This window comes from Acanthochromis polyacanthus, chromosome 1, assembly GCF_021347895.1.
Source record: "Acanthochromis polyacanthus isolate Apoly-LR-REF ecotype Palm Island chromosome 1, KAUST_Apoly_ChrSc, whole genome shotgun sequence".
Lineage (NCBI taxonomy): Eukaryota > Metazoa > Chordata > Actinopteri > Pomacentridae > Acanthochromis > Acanthochromis polyacanthus.
In genome coordinates, this window is record NC_067113.1 from 50225612 (window position 1) to 50246349 (window position 20738).

General features: G+C 42.1%; 1 protein-coding gene across 1 annotated transcript in view; it reads left to right on the forward strand.

Annotated features, from left to right (window-relative positions):
* LOC110962733 (lysine-specific demethylase RSBN1L-like) overlaps window positions 1-16516 on the forward strand; it is a 41256-nt gene extending 24740 nt beyond the window's left edge. Inside the window, exons 5-9 of the mRNA XM_022210747.2 lie at window positions 1157-1294; window positions 2589-2731; window positions 8978-9148; window positions 9338-9446; window positions 12031-16516. Of these exons, the coding sequence (XP_022066439.2) occupies window positions 1157-1294; window positions 2589-2731; window positions 8978-9148; window positions 9338-9446; window positions 12031-13431 (1962 nt within the window). The 3' untranslated portion in view covers window positions 13432-16516. The remainder of the gene's footprint in view (window positions 1-1156; window positions 1295-2588; window positions 2732-8977; window positions 9149-9337; window positions 9447-12030) is intronic.
* Window positions 16517-20738: the final 4222 nt, after the last annotated feature.

Genomic DNA, 20738 nt, shown 5'->3' on the forward strand with positions numbered 1-20738 from the left:
ACAAAGACACTGTTGAGGGCCAAGGGTACGAGGGACGGGTTAGACACACAGTCGCACAAGCACGATGCTCTATCAGCCAAGTGAAAAGCAGCAAACAGTCTGAGTCACACCGGTGGAGCAGAAACATCCAGTGAAACCGCTAACACACACACATACAGTGTCTATTTTGATCCCCAGTAATGATTAACAGCTTCCATGTGCGTTTTTCCCTCCAATTCAGATTTTCAAGTGTATTGTTTTGTGTTCCTCCCAGTGGAATCAACAGAATTAGAATATATATACATTATATAACCATTGTTTGTTGTTTTTTTGGTCGAGGCTATAATTGTGCATTTTTTTATGTAACTATATGCCAAGTACAAAATGTTAAGAACATTCCCAGAATCCCGAAATTATCACAACCTATTAAGTGAGAAATTGGATGTTCTTTTTTTTTTTAACTAGATTTGCTGAGAGAATAAATCAAATCAAATAAAGAGCAAAACATACTCTGGTTGAACTGGTCACCAGTTAAACGTATGCAACCTGTAAAGGGGAGTTGAACACATAAATAGGTTTACTTTAAGGTGATACTTTTCAAAAAGTTGGCAAATTAGTGCTCCAGAAGGTGAAAGATGAAAATATTAAGCATTTAGATTGTAATCAGGGTGTACAGAAAGAGGTCAGGAGCAGAAGCCCTCACTTTCATGACAGCAGGGAGCCATGGGTGCTCCATAACACCTTTGTAGAAAGATGCTGTAATGTTTTGAAGATTAAATATTAAATTGAAGAGAAATGGCAGCCATTAAATTGCAGTTAGTATCACCATGTGTGATGTTTTGTTTTCTCCTGTGATGCTTGTTAAGGAGAGAATTTAGTACTGTATTTGTGCTGGAGTAAATAATAAACAAAAGAAATATAACAGACTTTGTTAGGATTGCGCTCTTTTTGGATGTGTGTAATAGTGTTGATTTGAAATTCTCTGTACTTTAGTGTTTGTACTTGGCTCAATACTCATTCTCAGCTAAACACTGAGGATTTTATATAAAAATTCACGTGCTTTTCACCTGAACTGAGCTCCTGCTGTCTGATTGAACATAGTAATCAACCTCACTTAGGTGAAAGTAAGACTGTTGTGACATTGTGTAATCTTTTATTCATCATGTGCTTTCTGCAGGTGAAGAAGACGTACAGTCATGGTACGTACAGAGCTGGGGCAATGAGACAGATCAGCCTGGTGGGAGCCGTGGACGAGGAGGTCGGGGATTATTTCCCAGAATTCCTCACCATGCTAGAGGAGTCACCTTTCCTGAAGGTGAGTCTGGACGAGATGAATGGCAGTGATCCTAAACGCCGGCAAAATAGATGAATTGATAGATAATAAGAAAGGGACACTGGGATTTGAATGGGAATGTGATATTTAAGTGTTCAACTTGCACTGCATGAAAGATAATCTGTGAAATATTTGTGTCAGCGATCACCGGTGTAACCAAATACTCTTTCACATTCACACACAAATTATCACTGTTGTTTGTAGTGAAATGCTTGCAGCGCAGAGCAACACTGAGGTGGACAACAGCTTATAATACACTAAGGATTGAATTTTGATCTGCTTTGTTTTAACCAGTATTGATCACTTGAAATTTGGCTTGGTCTGCATCGAAACTCATCCTCGGGTTCATCTTGGGACATCCTTATTAAACCGTTATTGCTTCTTGCACCCAAGCATTCATTTTCATTACGTGCTGCTGTTTGTTTTCATAAATCTAAAGGAAGCTCAGCTGGGCTCTGATTGTTACAGTAACATTGTTGGAGGATTCGTGAAGATGTTGTGTGACTGTGTTCAGCAGGTTGACACTGTCACACAACATCTTTACACTGTCAAATAAGAACAACAGGCTTCGTGGCTCCAGTTAGAATTTACTGGCTTAAATCTGAAAAATGGCCTATTTGTTCTAAATACGGACGCATTAGCTAAAACTAACATGAATATTTTGATGCATTTGCACCACTGATCATTTGGAAATAACAAACAGAGCGGATGCTAGACACAAACATCAACAACACACCTAATATTCTCGGTGGTGGCTGGCAAACAAGAGGCGTTAAGTGGTGTGTCAAGTGATTTGATGCAGCTCCCAGTTCCAATTCAGGAAAGTGGTTCTCTTTGAAAACGTCTGTGCAGGAACCGACCACCAAAAATACTGTGTTTACCGCCATCCCTAAAATGCAGGAGTGACAAGCTCGTCTTCTGTTTGCTATTCTGTGTTGACACTTCAAATCTCCTGCATGCAGTGTGGAGGAGTGGCGTCGTATGCTGAATATCAAAAGACGCACATCCGCTGGCACTTCCTATCTATCGGCGGCTTTGGCTCTGATTTGACACCCTCTGAAGCGTCTTGGGTGCCAGTGACAAGTTTTGCCAGGGGAGCAGTGTCTTCTGCATGAGATTTTCTTTGAGGGAATAAATAAGATGCTCGATGAATTGGTTAACAGCTGATAAAATGAGGAATGTGCTAACATGCTGCTTTGATTTTACCCCCTCACCTCCTCTGTCTGTCACTTTCCCGTCCTCCTTTTTTTCCCTCTCCTCGTCTGTCTGACCTCAGCGGACTCTTCCGTGGGGAACCTTCTCCAGTCTGAGGCTGATGAGTCCCACAGAGAGCGACGACGGTCCCATAATGTGGGTCAGACCAGGAGAACAGATGATACCTGTAGCTGATATACCAAAGTCCCCTTTTAAAAGAAAACGGTGAGTCCTGCAGTAATCTGTATGTGGCGGTTTACAGAAATACACTCACATAAATGACGCCGGCGAATACTTCCAGAGACAGATAGAATTAGCAGGGATTTTAGTCTTTGTGAATGTTGTTTGTACTGACTACAAATCTCAGTGGTGTGTTTGTATACCTTACTGAGCCAGCTTTTCTCTGTACTGTCCACGCTGCCCATGAGGACTGATTATGAAAAACAGTAGCACTCTTGCCAATTTGAGGCAGCAGCCGCAGTAGCAGCATGAAGCTTTGTTGTAGCCGAACAGCGCCGGATGAGGCAATTACCCCCTCTCTGTTTGTCTGTGTCACAGTGTCATTGTTGCTCACACGTAGGCTTGCTCTCAAACACACATGATTTCTGTGAGTCAGACCATGAGAGAGAATGTGTGCATGTTTGTGTGTGATGCGCTGTGTGGCCCGCCGGCTCAGATGAGATCATCCTTACATCAGACGCTCCTTCACATGGCAGCCGGCCAAACATGGGACAATGCACACCGCACACATTCCTTCCTCGCTTCATTAATTTCTCTCTCACGTCTCTGGTGATTAGTCGCCACATCAATTGTTATGTTTTTTTTTAAATTATTTTTGTAATGGCTAGAATAATTATTCTTTATTCAGTAATGCAGTTTTTCAAGTAATCCTGCTTCTGAAATGTGAGGATTTGGGGCTTTTAGTTTTTCTGTCATTGTCTATTTTAAATCTCTAGGTTTTTGGCTGTTGGTACGGAAATTTTGGTCACTTGTTTTGTAGTTTAGAAACCCAGTATGATTATTCTGTTATTTAGACAACATATTTGTTTTAACTGATTTTATGATTGCAATAAGAGGAACTAATAAAAGACATACCCACTTTTAAATCAATTCATACTGTATGTTACACATTTGTACATGTTTTGGTGGTGCTGTTGTGGGCTGTTGAGAAAACGTTTTCTGACTGTCAGAAACACTTGTGTTACAGCTGAGACTGAGCGCATCTATTTTCATAGAGACGCAGGTGGACGGATAGGAAAAAAGAGGCTCAAACTGTTGCCTCTTTTTTCTCTTTAGTCTGGTCTCATGCCATCAGTTGATTTCAGTTTATCATTAGAGATGATTATAGAGTGACTACTACATCTTTACCCTTCTTCTCCTTCACAACTCCTCTTTCTTTTCTTTCCTCCAGTCTTGCCTTTTTTTCCTCAGTCCTTATCTCTCTCTCTGTTTCTCTTATAGTCTGTCTTCTGCTTCATCCTCTTGCTTTAAGTTGATTTATTGTGGAGTTACTTTGCTGTTGTTTGCAGGAACTCTGAAGAAAGCACATATATTAAAAATGCCATAGCTGTGCAAGTGTTGTTGTTTATGTCTGTCAGTGTGTATAAAGAGAAAGACATAAATACACAAAGAAATATGGCGAAGTGTGGAGAGAAGGATGCGATCCTGCTTCCAGTGAGTCCTTGGCTGCAGTTTGACTGCGTGTTGTTTTGAAAGAAGGATGGCTGCTTCTGCATGGACAACATCTCTTCACAGCATTGCTTCTTTTTGTTTGTGGTTTCAGAGAAAAGGTCAAGCTGCTGTGCATTTTTGACAGCACTGAGACTCTCAGTCTGAGAATTGAGCTTGATTATAGTGGTCAGACGATGAAAATAAAACCAAAATATTTCGGCTTTTGGTGAAAGAGCGCAATGCTTCCTGGGATTTACAGTAATTGCATAGTAACAGCAGCAGCAGCAGGAGCCGTGGCCAGCACCAGTTGCGAGCAGGACAGAGACTGATGAGGGACGAAATATTCCTGTGGGAATGCAAATTGTGTGATGAATGATTGAGAGAATGGTGGTGATGTTTTTAGGGGAGTTAAAGGTAAAACAATTCTGAAATAAAGAAAATAATTGGACTAATTAATAAGAAGATGAATAGAAAAGGTTCTTGTAACGATTGGCACTCATTTGACTTATTTTTTAATACAAAAATCACAGTTTTTTTGTAGAGTGTCAGCTTTGTAAATGTAGATATTTGCACCAGTTTTAGACCAAACCTGGAAGATTGTAGAGCAGTACTTAATCCTACAAAGCAGCAAATGAGGATGCTTCAGGCAACTAGATAATGTAAACAATCAAATAATTGATTTTCTAACAGGGTATCCTTATTCTCTATAAAATGCTCTGTAGTGTTGCACAGTATACTGAAACTACAGCGGTATCATAATATCCTGCTATTCAAGACAATAGTATTAACCATTTTATTTCAACTATACTTTAAAAATGAGTGCTTCCAAAAAAGCCATATATCTGGTTTTTAGTTTTCTTTGAGGGATTATACATTTTAATGACAGTGCTCCTTTCCTGCGCGTAAATGTTCCACCTGTCACCATTTTAAGGTAACACTGAGGCTGCGTTCTTCGCTTATCTCTGCCCAAGATTATTGTGATTGGTTTAAAGAAATACAAACAAGCCAGAGCATTTTCCCCCTTTAGCGGACTGATAGTGTGCTGGCAAAGTGAGAACATTCTCATTGTGACAAAACAAGAGGCACAGCTGCAAATACAAGTGTCCTTGCCAACTCTCCTCAAAATCGTCCAGAAAATGGATGCACAAAGCAAAATACGCCAATACTCCACTTACAGTTGATAGTCAGGGTGACTCCACAAAACTTTGACAAACACTGTAAAAAACTGTATCTACAGGAAGCCAACAGCATCCCTCAGATTAGGTAATGTGATACATAACATAAATGAACCGCACCCGTGTCTTCAAATATCAGTCAAAAGAGGGTCTTTAATTTAAGAAAAAGCAAACCTTTTGTGCACTATCCAAGTTTGACGAGGCACTTCAGGGATAACTCTTATCTGGCTACATCTTTGTATCTTACTCAACCATCTCTATAAGTATACAATATACAAAGGCAGTGCTCATACTGATAACAGTAACCCATGCTACCAGAAGCTGCTAAAGTCAGACGTTCACAAATGTGCAGATCAGCAACATTGGTTATAATAATCAACTGAATGTTCCCACAGAAAGAGTGAAAGTGGGTTATTTTGTCTTATCTGTGGGGATTTAAGCTTTTATAAGCTGCAGTGTGACATGAAGGTGGAGAGGCATGAACATGTAAAGAGCTGAGGAGTTCTTCCAGTTCTGGCTGGATCCGAAAGTGTTTGAACACACTATGGTACAATAATTTCCTCCTGTTTTATGGCTTCTTTTCTCATCCTCTGCTCCCTGCAATGATATAACATTTGTTGTTGAAAAAGAAAACATTTTGAAGTTCCATGCTCAGTAACATGCTATTACATTTCCTGTTTTAAGTTTTTGCTGTGGCGTTATTTCATTATCCGTATGTATGTTTATGTTCAGGCAGATCATAGTTACGATGATTAATATTCCAAAAAAAAAAGCAGATTTGCTGTATGTCTGTGTAGATTCTCAGTCATCCCGGTTATGGTGATCTTTTGAGCTTCATGTTTTACTGAACCTCCTGAAGCTTCTCAGACAAATTCAACATAGTTCAGACTTGGTTGCTTTGGAAACTTATGCCGAGAGACTAGCCTGGTCTGAATCAGGTTAACTGTCAGGTTAAAGTCTGAGTTTTTTTTTTTTTTAAAGATTTCTGTATCATTGCGAGATAGCGGCATGGCGTTACCGTAACTATGACAACAAGTGAACTTTGCATCAGCTGCCTGCTGATGATCACATGATTGCGATCCTACTACATATCCACCACTGCAGAGCACAAATTTTTTAAAAGATTTCATCTGTTGGAAATCATGCAGCAACTGAGCAGCCTTGGTGGAGTGCTTTTCTTGTTTAATCAGGTGCTGGTAGGATCAAAGAGTTGAGTTACATAACTACAGTAATTCACAGATGTACAAAATGCATATCGTAAAATTGTCACCAACAATGACTTTTACCTGCTTTATATTCATGAACGCAGTGATCTCATGTTGTGAGTGTATTTGAGGTTTAATTGAACTCTGACTAGCACACCTGGTGGGAAAACAGATCAGTGTGGCTTTAAAATGTGCATTAGCAGTATTTGTCTAAGAGAAGGTGATTTCCTCTGTCTTCTCTTTAAAGCCTTTTTCCTGCCTTATCCTTCGACGGCCCTCCTCTCTCCTTCTTTATACCCTGTTTCTCTCCATCTTCTCAGCCCTCATCCTGCCACTCATCTGTTCCTCATCTCTCCTCCTTTTCCCACTTTATCTGGCCATACATTCAAGTCACCCATCGTGACAGTTTGGTGCATAGACTTGCCGCACATACTAAAAGACCCAGTGCCAGAAGAAGAGCACCTCACATATAGAGGATATTTAAAGAACTATAGCAGCTGTTAGACTTTCAAATATCATTCTCGCTGCTGCACCGTTCAGCACTCCTCCCTTTAACACTCTCTCTTTTCACTGTTTCACTTACCAGCTTTCCTGGTTTTACATTTATTACTGTCAGCCTGCAGTCAGCTCAGACACACCGAGCTCCGTGTGCCTGTGTGTGTGTTTTCATCTCCCCCTCCGCTCTCTGTACTATTTTCCTCTGCTTCTTTCTTCCTCTTCCACCAGCTCATGCCTCTCTCCTCTTATCTCTGAATGAATGAACGCACAATTCAGTGTTCAGCACGGGTAGTCTTGCTTCTGTGTGTGTGTGTGTGTGTGTGTGTGTGTGTGTGTGTGTGTGTGTGTGTGTGTGTGTGTGTGTGTGTGTGTGTGTGTGTGTGTGTGTGTGTGTGTGTGTGTGTGTGTGTGTGTGTGACGCTCTCGAAGGAATCTCTCACAGACCCTGTGCGTGTGTGTTTATACTCTTGTTTGAATCTGACTGCAGCTCCAGTGTGAGTCACTGATCCAGTAGTGAGCTGACTGCAGTACTTCTATTGTTTGGCAGCACGGCTCATTTTTATGCTTTTACTCCTCAGCTCTTCAGTCTGTACGCATGAAGCCAAGTCTGTACGTTCTGCATGGGTTCTGGCATCGCTGTTTGTGTGCTTCAGTTTTACATTCCGTGATTGAAAATGCGGCTTACTGTTTCGACTTACAGCACACAAGAGGATGTTACTGATTTCCATTTTTTTCATTTTTGACCATGCAAAGATGGTCCATGCATTTTGCCACCAGCAAACGTGGAAAAATAATTTGGATCAGAAGTAAGAGCTATTGCTGTGAAGCTAGAAAAACCCTCATACATCATTTTTATATGCAGGATGATGAATGTTGCTTCACAGCGTGCAGTAAAACATCTCGTTCAGTGGATGCTTTAACACTCACTGAATACACCACAGGAATATTTATTAATGTCCACTGCATCACAGGCCTTTTCGTTATGGACTATCAGTTAATTTGTAAATCATCTCTTAGTTTCATAATGTGAGTGGAAGAAAAAGAAACTGCATTTTTTCTAGATTTATAGTTACTGGTGACCGAGTTTTCATTTGTAATTATGTAAAACCGAGAAATGTGTTTTCATATTTAGTTTTTTTTATCTGTGCTTTAGAAAGGACTTCAGATTCATCAAACGCAAATCAATTGACAATCAAGCTAGTAAATCAATTAATCTTTCAGAAGTGTTGCGATGCTCATTAGTTAATTGATTATTTAATTATATCATTCCACAAAGAATAATCAGCAGTGGTTTTGTTAATTAACTCATGAAAAATAATTAAAAACACAAAAAATGTAAATATTTGCAGATTTATTAGTGTTCTGTGATGTTGAGGTAAATATGTTTGGAGTTCAGGTTGTTGTCAGGAACAAACCAGAGAAATTGTGACGACCATTTTTTGCTATTTTCTGGCATTTTTAGGGACTATACCACAAATCAAGAAAAGACTCAGGAGATGAATCAATAATAATGTTAATTATTACTAAAAATGCTTTAACAAATCCTAAATACTGCGTCCGGATTTATCAGAACATCCACACTGATGCTTGTCTCCCTCCTCTGCACCAAAACCACTCCAACAGCCTCTTTGCTCCTCATGTCACACCGTAGGATCTGGATTTCATCAACAGGAAAGTCAGCCCAGATCACAACAAACCCAGCAGATGAAGCCAGTTTTTTGCTTTTATATAGTAAACAGCAGCAAAGAGACAGCGAGAGTGAGCATCCCACTCACCTTTAGTCATTTTCTGCTTTATTTAGACAGCAGGGAAGCAGACAGAGGAGCAGCATCAACTGTGTGGGCACTTGTGTTTTTTTTTTTCCTTCTGCTTCTCCACTTTGTTGTTTCTCTGAAGGACTGATCTTTCCTTTGCTCTCTTAGCTCCACCAATGAGGTGAAGAACCTGCTGCAGTCGCTGCCCAGGACCAGCGAGCCCAGAGAGATGCTGTTCGAGGATCGGACTCGAGCCCACGCTGACCACATCGGACAGGGTTTCGAGCGTCAGACGACGGCGGCGGTGGGGGTGCTGAAGGCTGTGTGCTCTGTGGAAAGGTAGGCAGCGGAGCAACACGCCATCCTCATACACTCAGAGGCACAAGCACACACGTTAAATGTCAGACAGTTTGGTACGTCGCTGTTTGTCTCGAAGCGACACACGCTCAGTATTTACACAGCTTACTCACCGACAGATATCATATAATCCTTCTCTCTTTCCTCCTCCCCTCCCTCCCCTCTTTGCAGCTCGGAGCCTCCTCGTGTTACCAAAGATGTTGTATGTTTCCATGCTGGTGATTTCCCCTATGTAGTTCAGAGGCTGCAGTTGGACCTATATGAACCCCCACTGTCTCAGGTCTTACATCACACACAATCACTGCTCACTCAGTACATTAATATCAATGAAGTCACCTTTGTAGCATCTCAAATTAGATACAGAATCACACCCACGGTGCAGCAGTAATCTAACTTACCCAGTCCATCTGATGTTGGATGCTGCCCCCTGGTGGAGCCAGTTTGACTACAGCAAGTTAGAGCAGAAATAGAAAGTGTTCACCACAAGCATTCACCCATCAATCACTGCTTTGTAGGGAATCCTGCTTACATAGATTACAGTAAGATGATTTGGACATAAATTGTCAATACAGTGTTGATTCCTAAAAGTCAGTAATGTAGAGTAATTTGTAACCGTGTAGACCCTTCATTTGTTTCCAGACAAAACCACCCTAATATTGGAGGCTGCTTTTGAATGCAGAATATTTGGCTCCAGGGTTTTGTTCTGTGTTGCATTCTGTCAAAATAAACAGTAGAAGCACATGTGTTTGATTGTTTTCTACTCTTTTCCCTGTATAACCTTCGGTGTTTGTTGTAGATTAGCACTGTTGCTGAAAACAAAGTCAAGTGCAGAACTGAACAAATCTGAAGTAAACCCCTGAACTCCAAGTAGCAATTTTTGGCCCTTTGTCACATTTTTGTTTGCTGTTGGCTCATTTTTCCCTGCAGTATAAAATTCCGCACCTTCATGGAAACATTTCAATCTCGACTGTAAGTAGAGAGAACTCAAAAATCTCTTTTGCACAGTTGGCCAGAATTAGAATGGCATATGCTATTACAAACTAAATTAACATAAAATTGAAAAAAATCTCTAATCTACACATATAGTATTTTTCCAAATGCCCTCAGGTGTTACCAATAAAAAACACATACACTGTAGATATGTTACATTTACATTTTTATTGTATTTGTCTCCTGTCTGCTCTGTGTAAACACATCCTGCAGTTCAGCCTAAAATTTGCTGAATTTTTGTCGCGTGACTGTTGCTCACAGCTGAATGACTTATGGTTTCACAATTGCAGCAAGTATTTTTATAGTATATTACAGAATGTGGCCATTAAACTTCAGTGTACCGCCAGCGGTACACTTACTAATTTGCATAGGAATTTCAAGAATGTCCGAAGGCTGCAAACGCGATTATACAAACACTATACGCCGATGGAAAGCTTAGATTCTCATGAATCCGCCGGTATAAACCACTTTCAGATGTGATTACCACAGCGGGTGAAAAAAACACATTTGTCCGACAAACAACGAATATCCATCCATCCGTTCTCTATACACGGCTTCAACGCACACAGCGCGACTCACATTTCCGGGTTCATTATTACACACAGATGAAAATATTCCACAAAAAACGGCCATAATCCAACCTTGGACATCCAGACGAAACAAGCCAGTAACATATTTTGTCCAAAACATGTCTTGAAGTCGGTATATAATCCACGAATAGGTCGTTTTCAAGGAAATGCACCTCGAGATGTACGTCCAATATTCCCTGTACTTCTCGTCATATTTTTTATTTACAAATAGAATATTAGGGATTTTTTTGTACTGAAAATGGCTGGCATTGACTGCAGCTTAAAGGGTTAAAACATAGGCTTTGTTTTAACATTTTTAAAAATGAGACATGTAGAACAAGAAAACACTCAGAGAGCGCAGTACTCTGCTAAGGATGTTCATTCCTCAGTTTGTGTATTCAGAAGTCATGGCAACATGAAATCTGGCCATTTAATATAGATCTACAAACTAACTACATAAATAAATAAAAATTTACCTTGCGGTGAGCACAGGTGTGTGTTATGCATGTGTACGTTTTGTACGGATACCAAATTGCGTGGCGGCGTGAATTGATGCAGGCAGCTGACAGTGTTCACTTGTTGTCATAGTTACAGTGACACTGTGCTGCTATCTCACAATGGCAGAGAAATCTTTAACAAATCTGTGGATCCAGACTATAAGCTGCATCACTGCCAAAATCTACTGAGTTGATCCTTTTCTGATTTCTGACCTGCCCTGAAAATTTCGTCCAAATCCGTTAATCTGCTTTTGAGTAGTGTTGCTAACAGACAGACAGAAGGGCAAACGTACACCGATCGTCACATAACTCTGCTGCGTTCCTTGGCGTAATAATACAGTGTTATTCATTACATTTTAAGCTAAGATTTGGTCAAGTATTCTGACAGAACAGTCAGATTCAAACATGGTTTAACAGTTACTATTCTCTACTATGGCTTAATATTGCCGTGTTTTTTTCCTTCCGCTAAGATCAAATGCTTTTCAAACCCACTGATGAGATTTTGAGGTTCAGCGGGTTAAGATAACGAGTCACAGAGCAGCTCAAAAAGAGCAACAGATTACAGACTTTACTTCACGATGTAGCTTCTAAGCAGTTTTTTTTTCTTTTATGTCATAATAGCCTCATGTTACTTGCATGATAAAGGATTTTTTTTGCTATTTTTTCTTTTAGGTAAGGATTTGGTGTGTCCTGTTCTCTCATAGTGATATTATAGCAGATTTAAATATAGAGGCCACTTTCCAAAGATGTTTTATGTGGCACCTCTTCACTGCAGCTGTCTAAATCCTCTCGTCCTCTGTCCTCACAGTGTGTGCAGTGGGTGGACGATGCCAAACTGAACCAGCTGCGGCGGGAAGGCATCCGCTACGCTCGCATCCGCCTGTGCCACGATGACATCTACTTCATCCCCCGCAATGTGGTCCACCAGTTCAAGACCGTGTCGGCTGTCTGCAGCCTGGCGTGGCACGTCCGCCTCCAGCAGTACCACCAAGGACAGGGAGATGAGGAGGAGGAGGAGGTGAAGGAAGAAGAGGAGGAGTCGAAGGAGAAAGAGACCGAAACAGTGATTGTGGAGAAAAAGGAGGAAGAAACAGCAAAGAAGAATGAGAAAGGAGTGAAGGAGAGGATAAAGGAGGAGGACGAGGAGGTGGATGTGACAGAAAACAGGACGTTACTACCTGTCAAAAAGGAGAAACGTGATGATAAATCTCCACCTCTGTCGTCTCAGCCTTCTCTCTCAGTGGACTCAAACGTTAGCAGCACTAAAGGCAAAGAGGAGGCGACCGAGAGGGTTAAAGAAGGTGGACGGCTCAAACGGCAGGATTCACCTCCTGCAAAGGTGAAGGCAGAACGTCCAGCTGCTTCTTCCTGCAAGAACAGCTCACCTCTCCCTCTGTCTCCTCCTGCCCCTCGTCATCACGACACAAAACCCAAAGCATCATCGAAATCTCACCATCACCACCATCATCATCACTCAGAGAGCAGAACAATGTCTTCCAGTACAAATTTCTCGTCTTCGGCTTCTCATTCGGCCTCCAAATCATCCCTTTCTCCACCTTTTTGTAAGTCTTCCACCTCTTCGTCTCCAGGATCTTCTGTCACGTCTTTGCATTCTTCTTTTGCAGCCTCCCATCCATCTTCTACCTCCTCTCCTTCTGCTGTCTTGTCCACCTCCTCCTCTGTGGCCTCTTCGTCCCCAACTCGACCCAAACCTGCAGCCAACTCTAGTCTCACCACGCGTCCTCCTCCCAGCGCTTCATCATCTTCCTCTCAGTCAGATCAACCGAACAAGGACAAAGACCATCTGAAGCCACATGTTCTTTCAGACACACGGACGCAGACGTCAGCTGCTGTGGACGTACAGACTCACACCTGCCAAGCCGACACACGGACACACACAGCAGCCGACACACGGACGCTGGCGGAGATGCGAACACAAACGCTCCCGGAGAAATGGACTCACAGCTCGGACTCGGACTCCAGGTCGTCTGTGGACTTGCAAATGCATCCGCCGCAGGATAGGCAAGGAGTCTACATGCAGCAATACACCCCCCAGCACCTCCCCCCTCCTCACCTCCCCCAGATGCTTCCTCCCTCCTTCCCCCCCCTCCTGCCGCACTCTCATCTCCCCCACAGACCTCCAGTCCTCCCCCGAGTCCCCTCTCCAACCCTCCCCTCCCCACGCAGCCTCTGCACTCGGTCCACATGAGCCAGCTCCACCTGCCTCCCCCCCACCAGCCCAGCATCACCACACAGCCGTACTTCCAGCCTCCCCCGAACACTCCCCTCACCAGCGCTCAGTCTCTCCCACCTCACCTTCCTCACCCACACCAGTTTGCCCGAACCTTCTTCCCCCCTCAGCACCCGGGCTTCACCTCTCACCCCTTCCTCCCCCCCCAGTCGTACCTCCCCCAGCCTCCCGGTTCTTACCCCCTGCAGCCGCCGTACCAAACCTCAGCACCGGTGCAGGTTCAGCTCCCGCTGCCACAGACTTACCCTCACCCACCGCCTCCTCCCACCTCCTCGCCGCCTCCCCCTCCGCCTCCTCTCCCCCCTCCTCTTCCCCCTCAGCCTTCCCCCTCTGTCCTCTCCCACCCCGCACAGCATGAAGAGGAGCAAATTTTATAGTAGTTTTTGTACATACCGATGCTGTTTTTAAAGGACTGTATATGTACAAGGTTTAATTTTGGTTGTGTTGTTGTAAAACAGTGTAAAAAGGAAAGCCGGTGGAGCGTGTCGTATGGACACAGTATCGTAGTTTATCAAGCAGAGCTGGACTTAACATTTCCCAGACCGCTGGACTGAACTGGCTCAGACCGTACTGATGTGCTGACGGTGCACAAGTTCAACAGTACTGAGAGTTTATTTCATTTCCAGGTTGTTTTGGACTGAAGGGTGCACCCGTTTGAACTCTGAAGAAGAGATTATTCAGGCTCATGGTTCGAATAAGCTCCCTAGTCTGCCAAACTGCTGTCTGGTCCTGTTGTTTTTTAAGTGAGCATAACCCGTTTGAATATCAGATTGTCTTTGAGCCATCACAGGTAGGAAGAACATAGGAAAATCTCTGCAGACTTGTCACATATTTATATGTAAAAGGTCGTGAAGTTGGCCTTTTTGTGAAACTTGCAGCTAAATGCTTCCATTTTTGTGGCTTTTTTCTAGTATGTTCTTTGTGCCCAAGACTGTTTCTGGAATAATGATGGGTCACACAGCGATATTACACGGCACAGTGCTGTGCTGATGTAGTATCACTGCATTTCCTCCATTGTATTGTATTGATACGTCTTAGTCAATACAGTAAATCACAGTACATTTCCCGAATATTGTATTTTGAGCAATAATGCTCCGCAATAATCTGCTGAATATTGAACTGCGTTTCCTCATTATTGATATGGTGGCAGCAAGTGTCAGTGTTTTTATTCAAATTGGTACAAAACATGAATGAAACGCAGGTGATTTTTCTAATCAGTTCTATTGTTCTATTGCCGAACAAGAATGTTATTGCAGTTTTCCAGTGCCACTTAAAACAAGAAGCCCCATGTTGATTTTAAATCAGTACGTTAAGCTGCAGCACAGAGTAGCGCTGCATTCAATCAGGCTATTAGAAGAGTCACAGCTTCAAGTATTACGGCGTCTTGAACCTTTTCCCTTCAGCACCAGTGGCAGAGCTCTTAGTGTAATTTTGCTGTTTTTTTGGTGTCTATTGGATATTTAACAGGGTTTCCTAATTTTGGAAGCCAAACACTTGCTGGCCAGCCAAGGAAGAATTTGACCCAGGCAAGGCTGTTATACCAACAGGCCTCCAGAGTCTCAGGAAAACACATTCAGGACACATCCAGGAACACATTGTTCTCAAAAAAAGGCTCAATCTTGAGAATCCAAGGATGTAACCAAACAGTGTTGGTAGTTGTTACAGTGACACATGACATGAATGAAGATGCAGCTACATTAAGAGCTCGCCAACTTTGCGTTGTCTGGATAAGAATAACAGAATTCAAAGCAATATCGTACAGATACAGTAGGTCAAGACTTCCCACATGTGACTCCTCACAGCACTTTTAATGCATATATATTTATTAATATACATTTGCATCAACTGCTGTGTAAATGCAGTTAATTATTGAAGAAACTTTGGGTTCATGAAGCCCTGATTATGTCAGACTATCAACAGGGCGGTTTCAGGTTCTTCCAGGACTGTAACTTTGAATGCATTCAGGCCTCAGTCGCTCTATTATTTTTATTTTTTTTAATTATTATTGTTTATTGAATCATGCTCTAAGATGCTTAGAAAACAGATGGTACACTGTTGAAAGCTCATTCCCAAAGCACTATTTATCTCTTTACCTAAAGTCCAGTCTCTCTACAGTGTGGAGCATCCTGTCTATTAACCGTTTTATTTATCAGCCAGGGACTGAAGTGACCTCCTGTGTTTAAAAAGTACAATAAATTATTGAAAGTCTGTTTTGGCAGCAACTATGAAGAGAATATGTTTCTCCAAATATCTGATTTTAGAGTCGATCTCTTCTGTCTCAGTGCATGTCCCACAGCTGTGGAACTTTTAGTCATTGGTGTCTTGATTTTACTATCAATATTGGAGTACAGCCCACTTGCTAATGTAGCTCATGACATTTCCCCAGTGCCTGTCCTTAACTGTGAACGAAACGGTCCAGAGACACACAGCGAAGGAGTTCTGTCCTCCCATAGGAGTCTCGGTTCTCACTGGAAAATGAGAGCAAAGCCTTAAATTGGTCTCTAAAGCCGCTGAAAACGCTCCAAATATCTGCGGTCTGAGTACGGATGGCTCAGTGGAATGATATCCTGAAAGCAGGGGTTGTACTTTTCACGATTAGTCTCACCACAAGCCTGAAAAATCTTGGAGAACGGAAGATAACGCCTTAGCTTTTTTTGGTCAGTTTGCCTCAAAAGACTCCATTTCGGGAGACAGAACTGTTCACTGTGTGGCTCTGGGCAGAGCGAGGTGGTAATTAAGCACTTGATACCGGTTGTAAGGCGCTCTGCAGCTCTTTTTATGCTTTTGGGTTTTAGATGTTACAGAAACATGACAGGAACTTATATATTTTTTTGTACAAATGTGACAAAAATTATGGTTGAAAACAGAAGTCTTCAGGGGCTAACAGTGTTTTCACAGAGTTTATTTATCTCATTTTGTTCTGTTATTTTTAACTGTCAACACTGTAGTGTACATAAGAAGTTTTGTAAAGAGGAAAAAAAAACTTGGTGTGGTTTCTACTTTAAATATGAGCCTAGCTAATAAAAGGTTCAATGGATGAAAAGCCTGGAGTCACAACTGATTCTTATTGGTGTCGTGGTTAAAAATGCATAAATGTCTTGATCATTTAAGCACATTGGAAACGGGTTTAGATGCCAACATGAGAGAGAAAAAATGTTCAGAAAAGTGGGCATTCAAGCCCAACAAGTCAGTCGGAGGGTGAACGGAGTTCATAAAGATTGATTCAAGGTAACTGAATCAGGCTAATTCAGTACAGGTTCAACTATTTGGGATAATGGCAGCCTGAGTGGTCGAACAAGGATCAGACCAATTCACTTTGGCAAACAGTAGTTTTCTATTAGAAAGGTCTGAAGAATTCAAACATCTAATAAGCAGAGAAGGTCAAACAGCTCCCAGGAGCATCGACTCGGGATGCAAGAATTTACTGGTCGATTGAATATGTATTCATTGCCTGTTTAAGAAGAAATGTCCTGTGCAGGTTCTATGATGGCTCCTTACTTCTGCCCCTCATCAATGAAAAGAAAGGCTATGACTGACTGAGACCGATATGTGGGTTTAGATCCTTATATCTAGATCTAAAAATATTCGCTACCTTTTACCAATTTTAGATCTACTTTGATGGTATTGTTTACCTCCGCCAAGGAGGTTATGTGACACCCGACGTTTGTGTGTCCGTCTGTCTGTCTGTCTGTTCGCAAAATAACTCAAAAACGCCGGCACAGATTCACATGAAATTCTGAGGGGATGTAGACTATGGTAAGAGGAAGAGCTGACTTAATTTTGGTGGCAATCCAGAAAGGATCCTGGATTCTGGATCACTTTGAATTGTTTAGTATGTTTTAGTATGTGGTCCAAAATATGACAAAAACATCATAGGTTAGTATGTCGTCCAACAAATTGGAGCAAGGTGTCAAGATAGCTCTACTGGTTAAGAAGGTGATTCGTAAACAGAACTAGGTCAGAGATGCAGGTTTGATTCCAGCACATGATCCTTTACTGCATGGGTTTCCTGTTTTCCTCTCTATCCTTGGCGGAGGTCTGCACTCTGCGTGCTTTTCTAGTTTTAAATGTAATGCAAACCTGGGTTCCTTTAGGGGAAATACAGGTAAGTGGATTTACACTACTGTTCAAAGGTTTAGGGTCACTTATAATTGCCCTTACTTTTTGAAAGAAAAGCTATTTTTCAGTGAAGATAACATTAAATGAATGATGAATCCAGTGTAGACAATAATGTGGTAAATGACTATTCTAGCTGGAAACGACTGACTTTTAATGGAATATCTACATCGTTCTTTGGCAGAGTAATAATATGACTGCACACCAGAGACTCGGCGATAAGAAAATGTCACTTTTCCATCAGGATGGTGTTACAGGAGCTCTATTTAAACACAAACTCAGACTTTGACATGACAGTTAACCTGTTTCAGACCAGGCTAGTCTCTCAGCATAAGTTTCCAAAGCATCCAAGTTTGAACTACATTGAATTTGTCTGAGAAGCTTCAGGAGGTTCAGTAAAACATGAAGCTCATAGAATGACCATGACAGGGATGACTGAGAATCTACACAGACATAGAGCAAATCTGCTTTTTTGGAACTGAAATAACCTGACACTAAGCCAGATGAACTGAAATGAGCCTGACTTATTTGGTCAGCTCGCTTTATAGAGACGTTCTTTTACAGCTTTTCCTCTGATCAACAGTTGGTGGCACCAGCAAAGAAGACTGCCAGCAGGTAAACATGAATGTAAACCTGGATTTGAAATTCTTTAGAAATAGATTTTTCAAGTGTTTCAGAGGAAGGAAATACTCTCATTATAGTCATTAAAACTTAAGGAAATCTGAGTGTAAAGAATGCTTTTGTTTAGTTTCTACAAAACTCCACTGAGCACCCATAAACCTGCAGTACTTGAGTTTATTTATTCATTTTGCCACTTGGGAAGGCAAGTGAAAACAAACACAGCACTGACATTTGACTTTTTAAGAGGATATGCTGAAAATGTTAGCAAACAGTGGGACTCTGGGAGTTTTTTTTGACAGCCTGCTGTGGCCAGTGAACCAAAAACTGTGAAATCCAGGCCAGAAAATCAAAACACTGAATCGAAAGATGCTTGAAAACCAAAGAGTCTGTCGGCTCTTTTACCACGACTGACCTTTTTCCACATACAACTAGCAGTGCGATCCATAATTAAGATAAAATATTGATTATTGCTGCTTTAATATGTTAAATTATTCGCCGGTAACCTTACAAGCACATTAAAACTGGAGCTCTATGTTTGTAAGTGTGGCTGGTTGAACGAAAAAAACCTGTGTGACTTTTAAAGTGCACCAAAGCACCTTTTTGTTTTTTTTAATGTGTAAAAATCTTCCTGTGCCTCTGTCATCTGTATACCTGCCTGTGTTTTCTGTATTGCTGTTATGCAAGCTGCCCCCTCACTGCAGTCTGCAGCAATGAGCTCAGCAGTTTTATCAGGCCACATCTGAGCAGACACCACAATGCAGCGGCCCCATAATTCAGGGCTGGTGTGTGTCAGGTCAAATACAGCTCAAAAACAGCCACTTTCCCTCTATTTTCATCCCTTCGTGCCAGAGGAGCTCAGCTGACCTTTGCAGTGTGAGTGGGAGCGAGACAGGAAGCTGGAGAGCAGACAAAGAAACGATTTTTGGAAAATACTGGATGACTGGATGCAGTCTTTGAGCATGCATCACTCATTGCTTCACAATCCCAAGCAAGTGTGTACAAGTATCAAATGTGCACTGTTGGAAAATGCCCCTGTGACAGACAGTATTCTATATTACTTGTTTTGACGATTAAAACAGATGCATCACTGGTTTGCCCTCAATTTGGAACTAGTTTTACGACTTAATATGCAGTTAGTTTGGACTGCGGCTTATTGTCCCCTTAAAAAGGTCACAAAATATGAGAGGTTTTGTGTTGATTATTGGGCTACGAAAGAAGAGCAACTAACTCAATACCACACAAATCTGTATTTATGTTTTCTGTATCCACATTTAGAATCATTTTTCATCTGCAAGATGCAAGCAGTTATTAAATGGAGACATCTGACTAGAGTGGAAATCCCTCTTTCAGTCACACCTAAAAAGACAACAGCACTTTCCAACTCCACAAATTCTCAAATTCAAGAAAGCTCTGACTGTGTCATTCCAGAACATTCACTTCATGGTGGCACCATCATGACGTGAAGCATGGTGGTGGCATCATAATGATGTGAAGCATGGTGGTGGCAGCATCATCATGATGAGGTGAAGCATGGTGGTGGCAGCATCATGATGAGGTAAGGCATGGTGGTGGCAGCATCATCATCATGAAGTGAAGCATGGTGGTGGCAGCATCATGATGACGTGAAGCATGGTGGTGGCAGCATCATCATGAAGTGAAGCATGGTGGTGGCAGCATCATCATCATGAAGTGAAGCATGGTGGTGGCATCATCATGATGATGTGAAGCATGGTAGTGGCAGCATCATCATGATGAGGTGAAGCATGGTAGTGGCAGCATCATGATGAGGTAAGGCATGGTGGTGGCAGCATCATCATCATGAAGTGAAGCATGGTGGTGGCAGCATCATGATGACGTGAAGCATGGTGGTGGCAGCATCATCATCATGAAGTGAAGCATGGTGGTGGCATCATCATGATGATGTGAAGCATGGTGGTGGCATCATCATCATGATGTGAAGCATGGTGGTGGCAGCATCATCATGAAGTGAAGCATGGTGGCGGCAGCATCATGATGAGGTAAGGCATGGTGGTGGCAGCATCATCATCATGAAGTGAAGCATGGTGGTGGCAGCATCATGATGACGTGAAGCATGGTGGTGGCAGCATCATCATCATGAAGTGAAGCATGGTGGTGGCATCATCATGATGATGTGAAGCATGGTGGTGGCAGCATCATGATGAGGTGAAGCATGGTGGTGGCAGCATCATGATGTGGGGATGTTTCTCAGCAGCAGGCTCTGGGAGTCTTGTAAAGGTAGAGGGTAAAAGTAATGCAGCAAAGTGTAATAAAATCCTGGAAGACATCTTGATGGATTTGTTTTCCAGCAATGACTGGAAAAAAAATCAGCCAAAGCACCACAGAAATGGTTTGTCAGTACAATACTGTTCAAATAATGCTCTGGAGGGTTTGGTGCCACAGTGTGTTCCAACACTACTTAATGCAGACAGAGGGGGTTGGAAGTAATCAAGCAAAGCTGGGACTCTTGTAGGATTTGGTAGCACCAATTTCCAAGGTTCGATCAACCT